Source organism: Mandrillus leucophaeus, unplaced genomic scaffold (assembly GCF_000951045.1).
Source record: "Mandrillus leucophaeus isolate KB7577 unplaced genomic scaffold, Mleu.le_1.0 Scaffold541, whole genome shotgun sequence".
Classification (NCBI taxonomy): domain Eukaryota; kingdom Metazoa; phylum Chordata; class Mammalia; order Primates; family Cercopithecidae; genus Mandrillus; species Mandrillus leucophaeus.
This window is the reverse complement of record NW_012105820.1, coordinates 920-17,051: the sequence shown is the minus strand read 5'-3', so window position 1 is coordinate 17,051 and position 16,132 is coordinate 920. Positions and strand designations below refer to the sequence as shown.

General features: G+C 44.2%; 1 protein-coding gene across 1 annotated transcript in view; it reads right to left on the bottom strand.

The window, feature by feature from the left end:
* LOC105552014 (PHD finger protein 12) overlaps positions 1–12,166 on the bottom strand; it is a 21,855-nt gene extending 9,689 nt beyond the window's left edge. Inside the window, exons 1-6 of the mRNA XM_011997486.1 lie at positions 12,094–12,166; positions 11,885–11,976; positions 8,691–9,084; positions 6,399–6,519; positions 4,204–4,336; positions 2,362–2,526 (exon numbers count right to left, since the gene is read on the bottom strand). Coding sequence (XP_011852876.1) covers positions 2,362–2,526; positions 4,204–4,336; positions 6,399–6,519; positions 8,691–8,754 — 483 coding nt within the window. The 5' untranslated portion in view covers positions 8,755–9,084; positions 11,885–11,976; positions 12,094–12,166. The remainder of the gene's footprint in view (positions 1–2,361; positions 2,527–4,203; positions 4,337–6,398; positions 6,520–8,690; positions 9,085–11,884; positions 11,977–12,093) is intronic.
* Positions 12,167–16,132: the final 3,966 nt, after the last annotated feature.

The window sequence follows — 16,132 nt, the reverse complement described above, 5'->3', positions numbered from 1 at the left end:
CTCACTGCAAGCTCCGCCTCCCGGGTTTACGCCATTCTCCTGCCTCAGCCTCCCGAGTAGCTGGGACTACAGGCGCCTGCCACCTCGCCCGGCTAAGTTTTTGTATTTTTAGTAAAGACCGGGTTTCACTGTGTTAGCCAGGATAGTCTCGATCTCCTGACCTCGTGATCCGCCCGTCTCGGCCTCCCAAAGTGCTGGGATTACAGGCTTGAGCCACCGCGCCCGGCCGATTAGGGACGATTTTATAGGAAGTCAGTATTTGAGTTGACACTTGGAAGTTGAGAAGGATCTTCCAGGCAGATAAAGGAAAAATAAGGGAGGGGGAGAAGCATGTAAGGCATAGAGATGTGATAGCACTTTGTGGATTTGGAAAACATCCAGAGAACCAACAGATTTGGTGACAAAATCCTTATGGTAGACAAGGGAAGAACTGAAAATGGTTCCCAGAATTTGGTCTGAGGGACTGAGTAGTGATCATTGTTATTTACTTTAATAGGAGACACAGGAGGCAGAGCAGATGTGATGGCAGAAGACTTTTGGTCTTAGGGAGGTTCATCCTGAGATATCTGTGGGATGGGCAAGCAAATATGAGTCTGGATATAAGGAGAAAGGCATGGAATATGGAGTTGAGAGTCATCACCAAGGGCTGGTGATGGCCTTAGCTGGTGCCATGGGCTTTCTGAGATCACCCAGGAATGAGAGGAAGAGGAATGGAACAGTGGACTAGTCTAAGGCTACCCCTGGGGAAGAGTGAAGGGCTAAGTGGAAGAGAAATTCACAACCAAGATACAAAGTTCTCAGCAGATTTTTCCTGAATTGCTAGAATCAAGCAGGAGAGAGCTGGGGTTCTTCACCAATGTTCTATGGTGCTACAGTCCTCATTTCATTCTCAAACCGTCCAAATACAAAATGCTTTGCAGGTAACTCATGCCCTTTGAGTTTCCTCACTCGAGAAACACTTAAAAAGCGGGGAGGGGCCCCATACAACGACAGGATTTTTATCAAGGTCTCCTGGACTGTTCACTTCAGCAGCCATGTTCTCTGACAAACCTATACGGTGAATTACACAGTCTGGATTACTTTTAGATCTGTTTCACTAAGATGAGGCATACTACTTTTAATATCATCCATCACCAAAATATTTGAATCTAGTTTTGGAAAATCTGTGTCTCCACTGACGTGTAAATATTTGCCCAGTTAAGTTTGTTATACAGTTTTCAACAGTTAGCATCTTGTTAGGACAGATACCCAATGAAGGTAATGGCAGCGGTGTGACTGATTTTTTTTTTTTTTTTTTTTTGAGACAGAGTTTCACTCTTGTTGTCCAGGCTGGAGTGCAATGGCGTGATCTTGGCTCACTGCAACCTCCACCTCCCAGGTTCTAATGATTCTCCTGCCTCAGTCTCCCGAGTAGCTGGGATTACAGGCACCTGCCACAACGCCTGGCTAATGTTTTGTATTTTTAGTAGAGATGGGGTTTCACCATGCTGGTCAGGTTGGTTTCGAACTCCTGATCTCAGGTGATCCACCCGCCTCGGCCTCCCAAAGTGCTGGGATTACAGGTGTGAGCCACCGCGGGTGATTGATTTTAAAGTGTGGCTGCCACCAAGTGGTCATACTTGAGAAGTGCTGGTTTCTGTTAGCACATAAGACTGTGGGATCATTTCAAAAGAGAAAAACAAGTTTATATATGGGTATATAGTGTTGGGCCCTCTAGGTTAACTGAATGAGGGGACTGAATGGTTTAAAAATATCCTCACTACCACCAAATGCTTTTCAAGGGAGATTTTTCTGTCAGTCTCTGTAAACACACTTTGGTCAATGTCAAGTGCATATAAATGTTAGGTATTATTACAGCTATGCTACAATTTGGAGTATTGGTGATATATTAACAGCAGCCTGGAAAAACAGATTTAACTTTCCTTTAGATATTTTCCACTTAAGTTCCTGAGCTGGGATTAGCTCTTCACCTTCCACATGGCTCTTTCTGCTTAATCACCCCCACCTTTACCTTGCCTTGTAGACAGAGACCATCCAACAGAAACAGATAGAATGAGTGTTAGGTGAGGGTGGCAGTAACAACAGAGCACATTTGGGTTTGGTGGGATGGGCTGAAGAGTGCTTATCCTTTGGAAAACTAGACACTGGTAGACTTCGAAGGCTAACTTGAGGTTTGGCCCTCATAATCCTGACCATCATCCCCAAGTATTAAAATGAAGGTCACACTCATTACTCACTAGACACCACAAACACATCTCTGGGGCTTCAGTTTCCCTGCCTGTAAAACCGGGACAGTGATCCTCTGTCTAGCCCATGATGGCAGGCAGACCACCATCTTGCCTGTCCCTGATTGTGACTCACCTTCAAGCTTCTTCTTTTGACTGACTGGAGCACACGCCGGTTAGGGGGGTGCTTCTTGTGGATTCGGTTCAGGAAGTCCACTTTGACAACATGCTGCGAAATGGTGTCCTGGAAACGATCAAACACCTGGCACCGATTGCTCAGTGTCATATTCTTCTGGTTCAGCTAGGGACAAAGCAGACACAACCCTGTGGTGAGCCTCAAAAGGCACCTCCTGTCCCAGTTAACCCCATTCCCTGTGTTTAAAAACTAGAAGCCCTTGGCCACATGGGTTCCCTCAATTAGAGACCAGGATGTCGGCACTCTTGTCAGAGAGCAAGGGAACATGGACGAGACTTCCTACTCAGCCCTGCTCAGTCCAGTGGAAGAAAGCCAGTATGTTCCCGCTCCCTAGAGAGCCTTAAGGAAGGCAGGAGAAATCAAGCAAGAAGTGCCCTTCCAAATTCAGCCTCTGACAGTCTTCTGTTCCAGCTCAGAGAAGCCTTTGCAGGGTCCTCTAATAGCAGCACAGGTTTCAGAGGAGACATATGCTTTGACCTTTAAGAGACCCAGACTCCCTTCCCAGCAAGGGCCTCTCTCACAGGAAAAGCAGGACTGTGTTCTACATAGGAGCTTGGCTGACAACTGGGTCAGAACCAGAACTCTGTGTGCTCTGCTCTATTCCTACTCCACGGTACCAAGGAGCGTAAGTTAACCCATCTTGGTATCAGTCTTCCTCTACTGGAAAGGAAAACCTTGGATTGCTCTTAGAGGCCAAAGGGAGAAAAGAAAGAAGAGTTTCTGCAATAATATACAGAAGGCATACCGAAATTATGCCACTTTTCCTCTTCTACATCTGGGCCCCTACATTTTAATTCAAAAGAAAGGACCTGTTGTGGCAGCTTCCTAATTCATAAATCAGGAAATACCTTTAAGTGGCTAGTAAAAATGTAACCAACTAAGAAATTGTCAACTGCTAGAAAGCTGCTCTTTAAGTTTCATATTTGGGTAAACTGCTTATGGTCATTTTTTTTTCTGGTTCATCAGGAAGCAAAACAAGACTAGGAGAGATACAAGGAAGCAAAACAAGACTAGATTTTCCTCCAGAAAAATTTTTGAGTAGCATGAGTCAAAAGAACACAAAGTAACTCTTCTCTTCCACGTGTGCAAATCTTTAACGTGTGCAAATCTTTAACCGAGGTTCCTCTCAGTGTAAGGTCAGCAGCACATTGCCATGAAGGCCAACGGTCATTCCATGGTTATCATCATTTGACAGACAATGTCTTAAGCAGTAGCCCTTTTAATCTGGAAGGTTGCTCTTATGAGGGAGGTCCTCCTCCTCAAATCCTCTCCCATTCAATCTTGTAAGTGACTGTTCTAACTGCCTGTAAAAAGATGTCCTAAACTTCTTTTGGAGATAGCAAGTGACAGTTCCGTTCTAGCCTCAGTCTGGAAAATAAACCCAAGACTCTTGGAAGATAAAGCAATAGGAACCTTCACACCATTATTCATTCAACAGCTTATTTACTGAACTTCATTTGGTGCCTGGGACACACATACTCCAGACAGCCAACGATTTATTTCCTTAAGGTTGGATCTAATATACTCCCCTTTTAGGGCTGTAACATCAACTGCTTAATTCTCTGTAGGAGAAGTCACTTACAAACATCAAAGCACTAGTGAGTAAAGTCTGTGTGGGTAGCCGAAACAAAACATTGTGAGAAAAAGCATAGCTGAAATATGTCAAATATTTGGTAAATATGTGGTAAACTTGGCACCAAGCTGACCTTAATATGCTTTCTACTAATCAGTCCACGCTCCAGCTATGCCTGTTGATGACTGAATGGACACTGCTGTGCTTACCACTACATGTTCGATGTGATTTGGACACATCCATCTGCCCAGGGGCATGGCAGTGAGCGGCGGCTCGAGGCAGTCCATGTGAAACAGAAGAGGGCAATAGTCACACTGGATGAGAGGAGCCACGCGGCAACTCCTGCAAAAAAGAGATGTAGGCCATTTCTGTGGCAAGAAAAGGAAAATTCAAACTAACTCTTGACCTATGGAACAGCCTCCCCTTCTTAATCCTAACATTCTCCCACATCTTCCTCCAGTGATTCAGTTACACTCATGATTAGAAAGATGGATGGGGCTGGCACGATGGCTCACGCCTGTAATCCCCGCACTTTGGGAGGCCGAGGTGGACGGATCGCCTGAGGTCAGGAGATCAAGACTAGCCTGACCAACACGGGAAACCCTGTCTCTACTAAAAATACAAAAAATTAGCCGGGTGTGGTGGTGGGCGCCTGTAATCCCAGCTACTCGGGAGACTGAGGCAGGAGAATCGCTTGAACCCAGGAGGCCAGAGGTTGCATGCAGCAAGCCAAGATGGCACCACTGCGCTCCAGCCTGGGTTACAAAGCGAAACTCTATCTTAAAAAAAAAAAAAAAAAAAAAAAAACAGATGGATGGATTTGGGGGCTCCCATTAGGTTCTCCATTATTCTCTTTTCTAAGAATAATGTGTCTTGTGGGAAAGTGAATGTTTAGTTGGAGTACAGCTAAAGTGGCTGTCAGAGCAGGGATGATCAATGTTCAGTACTCACTAGGGAAAAACAGTGAACTCTGCTCTGATCTCCCTACTTCTTAAAAGAGAGAGGCTACTTCATTAAAAAATCACTAGCAACCTTTCTGGAGTCTTAACTATAGCAAGAAAATATTTATCTTCTGTATGAAGCACTCAGCAGAACTGACAATTAGAGGTGTGCTGGAAAGATGATTTTGTAATGTATTCATGTAAGCAGGGTTCAAGGGAGGAGGACTAAGCAAATGACAACTACGATTTGTAACTACAATACTTCTGGGGTCCCCAAGATGCACTGGAGCCACAGTTTGTCCTGGCTCAGAGTTCTGCCACTCTACTATCTAGTTCCCTTTCCCTATAGCTTTTGCTGTGAAATACTTCTTTTTATAGTTACGTTCTCTTACTGCTCTGCTCTGACCATAATACAGTACTTCTAACACACCTAAGCCAACAAGTCCAGCTTCAGTAACTGAAACAGCTGGTTTCTGTCAAAGAGATCCTATTTGAAGGAAACCTGTGTCCCAGACACTACAACTGGGGCAGCCCTAGGGGCTTTTGGAAGTTATCCAGTCCAATATACACTATCATAGATCCTTATACTACTTTTAAACTTATCTTAAGTGATTCCAGTTAATGTTTAGTTTAAGTCCAACTCCTCTCGTTCTAGTGTCTAAACACAGTTTTTTTGAGATAGAGTCTTGCTCTGTCACCAGCCTAGAGTGCAGTGGCGTGCAACCTCAGCTCACTGCAACCTCCGCTTCCCAGGTTCAAGTGATTCTCCTGCCTCAGCCTCTGGAGTAGCTGGGACTACAGGCGCATACCACCACGCCGAGCTAATTTTTGTATTTTTAGTAAAGATGGAATTTCACCACGTTGGCCAGGATGGTTTTCATCTCCTGACCTCGTGATCTGCCCGCCTCGGCCTCCCAAAGTGCTAGGATTACAGGCGTAAACCACCACGCCAGGCCATTGTTTTTGTTTTTAAAATACAGGGTCTTGCTCTGTTGTCCAGGCTGGAGTGCAGTGGCATGATCACAGTTTAGCCTCCAGGGCTAATCTGCTTAAGCCTCCTGAGTAGCTGGGACTACAGGTGCATATCACCATAGCTGGCTCATTAAAACATTTTTTTTTTTGTAGAGACATGGTTTCACTGTGTTGCCCAGGCTGGTCTCAAGCTCCCAGGTTCAAACAATCTGACTGCCTTGGCCTCCCAAATTGCTGAGATTACAGGCATGAGCCACCGTGCTCAGCCTCAACACAGTTCACAGTACTCTTATACTGTGATTCTTCAGAAAATATGTTGTTAACACATACACATTAATGGCTCTCATCAGTCCATTAGTCAGTCTCTGTTTACTCATACCATCAGAATATGGGCTGTTCCCATTTAACATACCTGGTCTGGAAGAGGTGATGACAGAAAAAGTATCATTTGCTAAACATGAGAAAGAGCCCCTTAGTATGAAAGAAAATACCTGTTACACGTGAAGCAGACTTTGACCGGTAAGGGAACAAGACCATTGTGATCTAATTCATGCTGTGTCTTCTTAACATTTTTCCCTGTTGTTTCCTCCTTTCTTCTCCTCTTGCTAGAACCTAGAAAAGAAAGTGATGGTGCTGAGCTATCCCTGGCTTCCGAGTTCCTAGCCTGCAATATGGAAACAACATAAGGGAAAAAACAGATCTTAAGCATGTGCCATGACCTAGGCATGGATTTCTCTCTAAGGCCCCTGGGGTTGATTTTAAGTTAGAAAAAAGAATGAGAAAGGAAGAAAAAAAAGAGACTAATACATAAGTCAGAATCAGAAGTCATCTGTTCTATGGCAGAAACACATCTAACTGTTTTGCAAACATAAAATGGTCAGAAATGCTAGATTAGATACTGGCAACCTAAGAAATGTAAATGTCCAAGTCATGTAGTCAACAAGGACTATTCTGTGGAGTTGGCCTGCAACCTTGAACTACTGGGCTCAAGTAACCTTCCTGCCTTAGCCTCCATATTAGCCAGGACTACAAGTGTGGGCCACCAAACTCAGCTAACTTTTTTATTTTTATTTTTTGAGAGACAGGGTCTCATCATGTTGCTCAGACTGGTCTCCAATTCCTGGCCTCAAGTGATCTTCCTGTCTCGATCTCTCAAAGTACCAAGATTACAGGTGTGAGCCACCACACCTGGCCCACATTTTCATAAAAATCAGAGAAGCTTTGATTCCATATGCATTCTTCTTCAGTCTACCAATTTCACTTTCTCTGGGAGGAAAAAGTAAGACGTAGAAGCTTTACGGTATCAAGAAGCCAGGACTTAAAAAAAAAAGAAAAAAGAATGGAGGACAATTTGGCAATATCTATCAAAACTATAAATGCATAGTTTTGACCCAGCAATTTTATTGTCCTATAGATATAGTTACACATCTATACATGTATACAATGATGTATTTACAAAGTTATTCACTGAAGCACTACCAGTAGTAACAAAAGATTTGGAACCTAAATGTCCATTAATAGAAAATTGGTTAAATAAATTATGACGTATCTGTATAATGAACTACTATGAAACCATTAAAAAAAGTGAGAAGGCAGGTGCAGTGGCTCATGCCTATAATCCCAGCACTTTGGGAGCCTCCGAGGCAGGAGGATCGTGTGAGCACAGTTCGAGACCAGCCCTGGCAACATAGTGAGACCCTGTCTCTATAAAAAATATAAAAATTAGCTGGGTGTGGTGGTGTGCAACTGTGGTCCCAGCTACTTGGGAGGCTGAGGTGGGAGGATTGCTTGAGCTGTGGTCACACCACTGCACCACAGTGCAGTGCAGCCTGGGTGACAGAGCAAGACTGTTTCAAAAAAAAAAAAAAAAATCTATATTAATATAAAAAGACTTCTAGAAAATATTTTAAAGTGAAAACAACAACAAAAAAAGCAAGGTGTAGAAGGGGTTACCTAGTATGTTACTTAAGGGGAAATTAATCAGCATATATCTGTATTTGCTTTTACATGCACAAAGAAATTTGAGAAGAATCAACCAGTGGTTACCTGTGAAGAGCAGGAAGGTGGAAAGTAGGCAAATGGCAGATGGGTGGGAGGGAAATTTTCATTGTAGCCCTTAATATTTTTTGATTTTTGAACCATGTGAATGTATAATATCTATCTATCTATCTATCTATCTATCTATCTATCTATCTATCTATCTATATCTATCTATATTTTTAAAGATAATTCTGGGGCCGGGTGTGGTGACTCACACCTGTAATCCCAGCACTTTGGGAGGTCGAGGTGGGCGGATCACCTGAGGTCAGGAGTTCAAGACCAGCCTGACCAACATGGTGAAATCCTGTCTCTATTAAAAATACAAAAATTAGCTGGGTGTGGTGGCATGCGCCTGTAGTCCCAGCTACTTGGGAGGCTGAGGCACGAGAATTGCTTGAACCTGGGAGGCGGAGGTTGCAGTGAACTGAGATCGCACCACTGCACTCCAGCCTGAGTGACAAAGTGAGCCTCTTTCTCCAAAAAAAAAAAAAAAAAAAAAAAAAAAAAGGAAAAAGGTAATTATGGGGGTGGGGCGGTGGGAAAGGAGTTCAGAAACTGAGAAAATGGAAAACTGAGTAAGCTCTGTAATGGCTAAGACCTTCAAAGATCTCTCCAAGCAGAACCAGGAACAGGAACCCAAGACAGTAGCTACATGAACAGTGACTCCACAGGCAGCACTGCTTTTGTGCTGGTCCTTTGGGGAAACTGGGGTTGGGGAGGGATATGATGATGGTTTGGCTGACCTGGTAGTGCAGTGGTACAAGTCAGTTCATTGGGCAACTGAAATTGGGTGGGGTTCCGCTCCATGGCGGCAGCAATCAGCAGCTCAAAGGGCCGCCTCAGCTGGGGCTGCACATAGTCTGGCTCCGCTGCTACTGGTTCCTCATCCACGTCAATAATGTCTTCATCGACATCATTCTGCTCAGAGGTGGGGGTCTCTGTGCTGGCATTGGATGTGGGCGTGCCAGGCCTGCTGGCTCTCCTTTCCAGGATCCGAGCATGGGCAATGGCCTTTAGTTCAGTTTTGCTGGTCGATCTGTCCAACAAGTCAGTGTCACTGCTGGGGGATGTAGTCCGTTTGCCAGATTTGTCCACCAGTCCATTGACATGACCCAGCTCCTTTTTCTGCTCTCGTTTCTGTGCAAATGAACAGGTGGGCCCATCATGAAAAGTACCATGAAACAAAGAGATGGGTGCTACAAAGTCCTGGTAGACCACTAACCAAAATTGTAAAAGGCCTTCACATATCACAGACTCATCTACCTGGTGACTTGGAACACTGGTCTGTTAAAGTTGACACAACTATAATTGAACTAAAGCTGATAAAACTGTTGCATCAGAGAATCACCAAAAAGCATGGAAAGTTAGGAATAACTATACAAAATATATATCATTAACACTAACTCATCATATGACATACAACATCTATAAAGTATAGGGTAAAGGGCTAAAAAGGTAACACAGTGAGAATAAATTTAGTGAGACTAATAGTAAAAATCAATGGGCCAGGCACGGTGGCTCATGTCTGTAATCCCAGCACTTTGGGAGGCTGAGGCAGGCAGATAACCTGGGGTTAGGAGTTCAAGACCAGCCTGGCCAACATGGTGAAACCCCATCTCTACTAAAAACACAAAAATCATTTGGGTGTGGTGGCACACGCCTGTAATCCCAGCTACTCAGGAGGCTGAGGCAGGAGCATCGCTTGAACCTGGGAGGAAGAGGTTGCAGTGAGCTGAGATTGCACCACTGCACTCCAGCTTGGGCAACAGAGCAAGATCCCATCTCAAAAAAAAAAAAAAAAAATCAATGAGATCACTATACAGCCTCCTGACCTCCTGAATGGTTTTAAAAACTTTGCTCAAAGTAAGTGACACTTATTAGAAAGTGGGGAAATGGAAAAAGATTAAGTGTACTCAGTAGGACTGGATATCTATCTGATAGAACATTTTCCTCCAGGACTCCAAATAGAGTAGTCAAATGAAGGTTTAACACTGATCTCCAGGTAGGAGACCTGTGATCTTGTCCTACTTCTGCCACTGATTCCCTCTGACCTTGTGGTGACTCATGCTGGTGGGCAAGAATTTCTTCATCTGTAAAATGAGACAGAAAAATCTTTCTTTTCCTCTCAGGGATATGGTGGAGGGAGATAAAAAGGGTCATATATATGAAAGGGATAATTTGGAGTTGGAGCAGGACCTAGTGCTTCCACTACGAATCATGATAGGACCTGAATGTCAGGAGCTAATGAAGGCCAGAGGATATATTATTTCAGTTCACTTCAGTGTAAATACAGGAGGCCAAAGGGGAGTAGTGCTGGTGATGGTGGAAAAGGCAGACTTGGCACTGGTAGGCAAAGAGGTCCATGTGAAAGGTAAGAGGCATCTTAGGAGAAGTGCCCTGTTAGAAAAGGGCATCCTATAACCCCCAACAAGTAGCTCTGCTCCTAGAAAACTGATGAAGACGTAATAGAGGTTCGGAATGAGAGAATTTGGTTCAAATATTGGTTCTGTCAATTCCTTTGAGTCCTTGGGAAAGTTAATCTACATTTTTGAGCCTCCGTTTCTTCCTTTCTAAAATGGAAATCTACTGCCAGCATTCGGTATCCATCTATGGCTGGATGGATAGATAATGGGATAACATGGCCGGGTGTGGTGGCTCATGCCTGTAATTCCAGCACTTTGGGAGGTCAAGGCAGGCGGATCACCTGAAGGCAGGAGTTTGAGACCAGCCTGGCCAACATGGTGAAACCCTGTCTCTACTAAAAGTACGAAAATTAGCTGGGTGTGATGGTGAGTGCCTGTAATTTCAGCTACTCAGGAGGCTGAGGCAGGAGAAAAGCTTGAACCCGGGAGGGGGAGGTTGTAGTGAGCCCAGGTCGCACCACTGTACTCCAGCCTGGTGACAGAATGACATTCTGCCTCCAAAAAAAAAAAAAAAAAGTCACAGAAATAATGGGATAACATAATTAAAACACCTGGCATACAAACTAACATAGTATTTCCTTTTCTCCACCCTCTTTACCTCTTTTCCTTCAGCTCCCCTAAACCTTTTCAGGTCCAGCTTTTTTGAGTGGCAAGTTTGAGAGGGCTCTTAGCTGGCAGGTGCCTCTAACTAGCCCTGCTCTTACCTAATTAGGGATGCACAGGAAAGGATCTTGGAAGGTGGAGAGGCTGGAAGATAGCTTGGTTTATGGAGAAATTTAACTACAGCTGTGGTTAGGTGGTTGACTGGGCTTTGGCTTGCTTTTTAATATGAACCCTTATGCACATATTTGAAAAATAATGTCTGCTTGTTTACTTTCTTTCTTAAAGGCTGAAACTGTTACACACATAAACCACAACCTGAATCATCTCATCCTGTTTCTGCAACCAAGGAAGTCATCATTCATTGTGACATCACGTTCAGGGACCAGGCAAATAGAGGTGAGGTCACAACATAGGAAAGTTGCTTGGTGTATAATTAGTGTGGGGAGTACAGTGGGGTGGATTACAATGCACAAATTCTAATCCATAGCCTATAATTTGAGGGTTGGGTCAATCATAATCTGGGTGCAAGCACACCTACTTCCTTTTTTAATAAGGGAGAATATAGCTCTTGTTGCCCACAAGAGTTCTGAAAGTAGAAAATAATAAACCATATTCTTGAAGCCAGTACTAAATTATCAAAGCTGAAGGACGGGAAGCTAAAGAAAGATAGGCAACTTGGGGTACAAATGGGTTCAAAATCCTCTCCGTCAGTATGACAAGTCTCTGGATACCAGTGACTTATTTGCCTTGGGGTGAGAGAAAACTCCATTTTCCATCAAGCTGGAGAAGCAGCCTTCGTTCTTCAGTCATGGATAAGGCTGCCACATTCAGGCCACTTATTAGGAAGTTAACAAGAAGATAAGACTACTCCTGTCACTAGTGACTAAACACGGCTCAGTAAGTTAACACACCTCTTCTGCCCATTTCAGCAGCCCATGTTTGGATTTTTAGGCCCTACTGGATTCCAAACAGTCACCATGGGAAGAGTGGGGTGATTCCAGGGCTGGAAGAGACAAGAAGAAGGGACAAGAATGCCTTCAGGGCTAGGCCGTCTGAGCTCTAGCATATCAGTGCTCTGGATCAGGCTTTCTGGACAGTCTTCAGAAAGCAGCATTATTACCTTTCGGCGAACAGTGCACCGGTGACACATCCACTCTCCAGGAGGCAACATTTCTTCACTCAGTGGAGGGTTACTGTGGGGAACAGACAAGGGCAAGACTAAGTAACTAGCCCTTTGAGGCAGTAGGAAAAGCCTAGCTAGGTTTGCATGTTCCTAAACTCCTATTGTGGCCAGTTCTGCAGGACTGCTAGGGTTGTCTCCTCCTTCAAAATGCCTAAGTCAGCATCACTCATAATAACCTAAGGAGTGAGCATCCCTTCCCACGCCTTAGAGACAGAAGCCAAATCCAGAGCTATTAACACTGGGTTTAAGGTGTAATAACCCAGTGTTAGGGAAAGGTATAATAAAATACCTGAGAGGTCCTCCACACTGTTTTCTTAAAGCCTGTTAGTATAGGGCCAAGCTTTTCTAACTGCTGTTCAAAGCCCTGTCACATGTACCCATTCCATCTTCCCAGACCCCTTCAGGTGCTCTTCCCACTAATCAAATGGAAGACTTCCTATTTCTTCCTCTAGAATACCCTTCCTTTAGAAAGCTATGCCTGTCAAAACTCTATTCATCCTTTCATAGCTGCCTTAATCAGCTGTGATGGATTAAAGACAGCTGCAAATTATTTGCTCTGCCTCCCATCCACAGGTAGTCCCTTTCCCTCCTCTTGAATTGTGCTTGTCTTATGACTTGCTTTGATCACAGACTGCAGCAGAGGTGACAATGTTGCAACTTCCAAAGCTGGGCCTTAAGAGATCTGCAGATTCTACTTTTTAAAAAATATGCTTGGAAAGTTCCATCTTAGAGCCCTGCTGTCATGCTATGAGAGAGGACATGGAGGAGACAAGGTATTCCAATCAACAGTTTTAGGTCGGGTGCGGTGACTCACACCTGGAATCCCAGCACTTTGGGAGGCTGAGGCTGGTGGATCACTTGAGGTTAGGAGTTCAAGATCAGCCTGGCCAACATGGCAAAACCCCATCTCTACTAAAAATATAAAAATTAGTCAGGTATGGTGGCACATGCCTGTAATCCCAGCTATTTGGGAGGCTGAGGCAGAAGAATTGCTTGAACCTGGGAGGTGGAGGTTACAGTGAGCCAAGATCGCACCACTGCACTCTAGCCTGGGCAACAGAGCGAAACTCCATCTTGAGAAAACAAAAAACAAAAAAACAGCTTCAGCTGAACTCCAAGCCAACACACAGCAGCAACTACTGCTATGTGAGTGAGTCATGGTATGTGATATACCAGTTCAGTGAAGCCTCCAAATGACTGCAGTCCCAGCCAACATCATGTGAAACAGAAAAACCACCCAGCAGAGCCCAGGCAACCCTCAGAACTGTGAGAGATAATAACGAGTTTCTATACCAGGCCACTGAGTTTTGGTGTTGTTTGTTATGCAACAATAGATAACCAAACAGCTTTTCCATGAGTTCATATTACTCCTGTATCTTGGACCTCTTGCTGCATCGTTTAGTTCTCTTTTGGCACTTCTCATGCTTTGCCCATTTCAGTAGTTCTCTTATTTATTTTATTAGAGGGACTAGGACAATGATTGGATCTCTCCCCTCCTTGTATCTTTATAATATAGAGGTTGTGCACACAGCGGATCACCTGAAATCGGAAGTTCGAGACCAGTCTGGCTAACATGGTGAAACCCCATCTCTACTAAAAATACAAAAATTAGCTGGGCGTGGTGGTGGGCACCTGTAATCCCAGCTACTTGGGAGGCTGAGGTAGGAGAATCCTTTGAACGCAGGAGGCGGAAGTTGCAGTAAGCTGAGATTACATCATTGCATTCCAGCCTGGGCAACAAGAGTGAAACTCCATCTCAAAACAAACAAACAAACAAACAAACAACCAAAAAACAGGCCAGGAATGATGGCTTAAGCCTGTAATCCCAGCACTTTGGGAGGCCGAGGCAGGCGGAACACGAGGTCAGGAGTTTGAGAACAGACTGGCCAACATGGTGAAATCCTGTCTCTACTAATAATACAAAAATTAGCTGGGCGTGGTGGCGCGCACCTGTAGTCCCAGCTACTCAGGAGGCTGAGGCAGGAGAATGGCTTGAACCTGGGAAGCAGAGGTTGCAGTGAGCCGAGATAGTGCCACTGCACTCCAGCCTGGGCGACAGAGCGAGACTCCGTCTCAAAAACAAAAAACAAAACAGACTACATCTATGCTTAAGAAATTCCTATCTTTGATGCCGGGCGCAGTGGCTCACGCCTGTAACCCCAGCACTTTGGGAGGTGGAGGCGGGTGGATCACCTGAGGTCGAGAGTTCAAGACCAGCCTGACCAACATGGAGAAACCCCATCTCTACTAAAAATACAAAATTAGCTGGGCATGGTGGCACACACCTGTAATCCCAGCTACTCAGGAGGCTGAGGCAGGAGAACCACTTGAACTGAGAAGGCAGAGGTTACGCTGAGCCGAGATCATGCCATTACACTCCAGCCTGGGCAACAAGAGTGAAACTCTGTCTCGAAAAAAAAAAAGAAATTCCTATCTTTGGGTTCTTGGTTAAGTAACCTACTTGGAATGGTATGCAGGAAATTTTTCTTCGAAGAATGGGAGAAATAGTAAAACAAACAAACAAACAAAAAAACAAAAACAAAAACCAAACTTGAGTATTTTTACTATACAAGGACTCTCCTTATTTTCTCAGCACTTAAAGTTATGCTGTTTTACCATTTCTACATAAAATAGCACTTGACTTGGCAAATTTTCTTAGCTCCCTGTTTCCCCAGAGCCCTAAGCATACACGTCAGATGCCCATCAAGGCTTCACAGCTCATTACTTCCCTTGCTTCCTGTTTCCTTAGTGAAATCTCAGGAAGATGCTTACCAGGAATCAAGAAACTGGAAAACCAATGGCCTGCTAGGACAGGTCTCCAAGCCCTAGAGGATCACAGGTGAATGTCACCTGTAAGTCTCCGCTCATTCTCGCCAATGTAATTCTGCAAAAGGCCATATCTAAACTACTGAAATGCATGCAAGTAATTTTCAAAGGCCTACAGACTCTGCTATGCTTCAGTAGCTGTCCTATCAAAATTAACCCTGAAGGGTGTCACTTCTGATTCTGTTTCTCATCACTTCTGTTCATCTGCCCACTGGCTTTGTACCAAGATATCCTACATCAAACATTTAAAGTAGAGAAGAGTAAGGTAAGGTGGAATGGGGTTAGATCTTTCACCAAGACGTGAATGGTCTCTCGGCTACCCTTCAGGCTTTCCTCAATCTATTCTCAACCTTGCTGGCAGAATGATTATCCAAGATACAATTCTCATCATATCACTCTCCTGATTTAAAAGCCCTTCAATGATGCTCCTCCCCGACCCATTACAAGATAAAGTTCAAGCTCCTCAGTATTGAAGATAAGACCCCTGTGGCCAGAACCCTCTTCTTTCTCCAGCTCGATCAGTTGGCCGGCTCCCTACACAGCCCATACTGTTTCTCATCTGTTGTCTCTGCTTACTCCAGGGCTACTACCCACAACTACATCACTCTTCCCCAACTGCTTCACCTGGTAAACTCTTTATCTTTTGAGACTCAAGTCAGGTATTCTTTCCAGAAAGCTTTCTCTGAAAGTCTCTGGCTCGCCAGAGTACTTCTGCACCACGCTGTATTCAAACTATTACATGTCTGAATCCCCTTCTCCATGCCTCATTTGCCTTTGTACCCCCACACCCTGTACAATGCCTGGCATGTAGTAGGTACTCAATAAAGCTTTAAAGACTGGGGAACACTAAAGAATGGGCTTCTAGGAAGTGAGTGTAATCCTTCAAAGCTATGAAGCAAGGTAATGCAACTGGGCAGGCATCTGTTTTGTTGGTTAAGTCACACATGTAATTACTTATGTTTTCTAAGTTACCAACCAATGAGATGAAACAGGAGTCCAAGTCCATACTGGCAAACCTGAACTTATTGAACCATCCCACCTCTACTCATTTTAATCTTCTTTAAACAATTTGATTTTTAATCTCGTTTATCTTAACACAGGGGTAAAATGCTTAAAACTTGTATTAAGAGGCTCTCAGAAGTAGCATCTT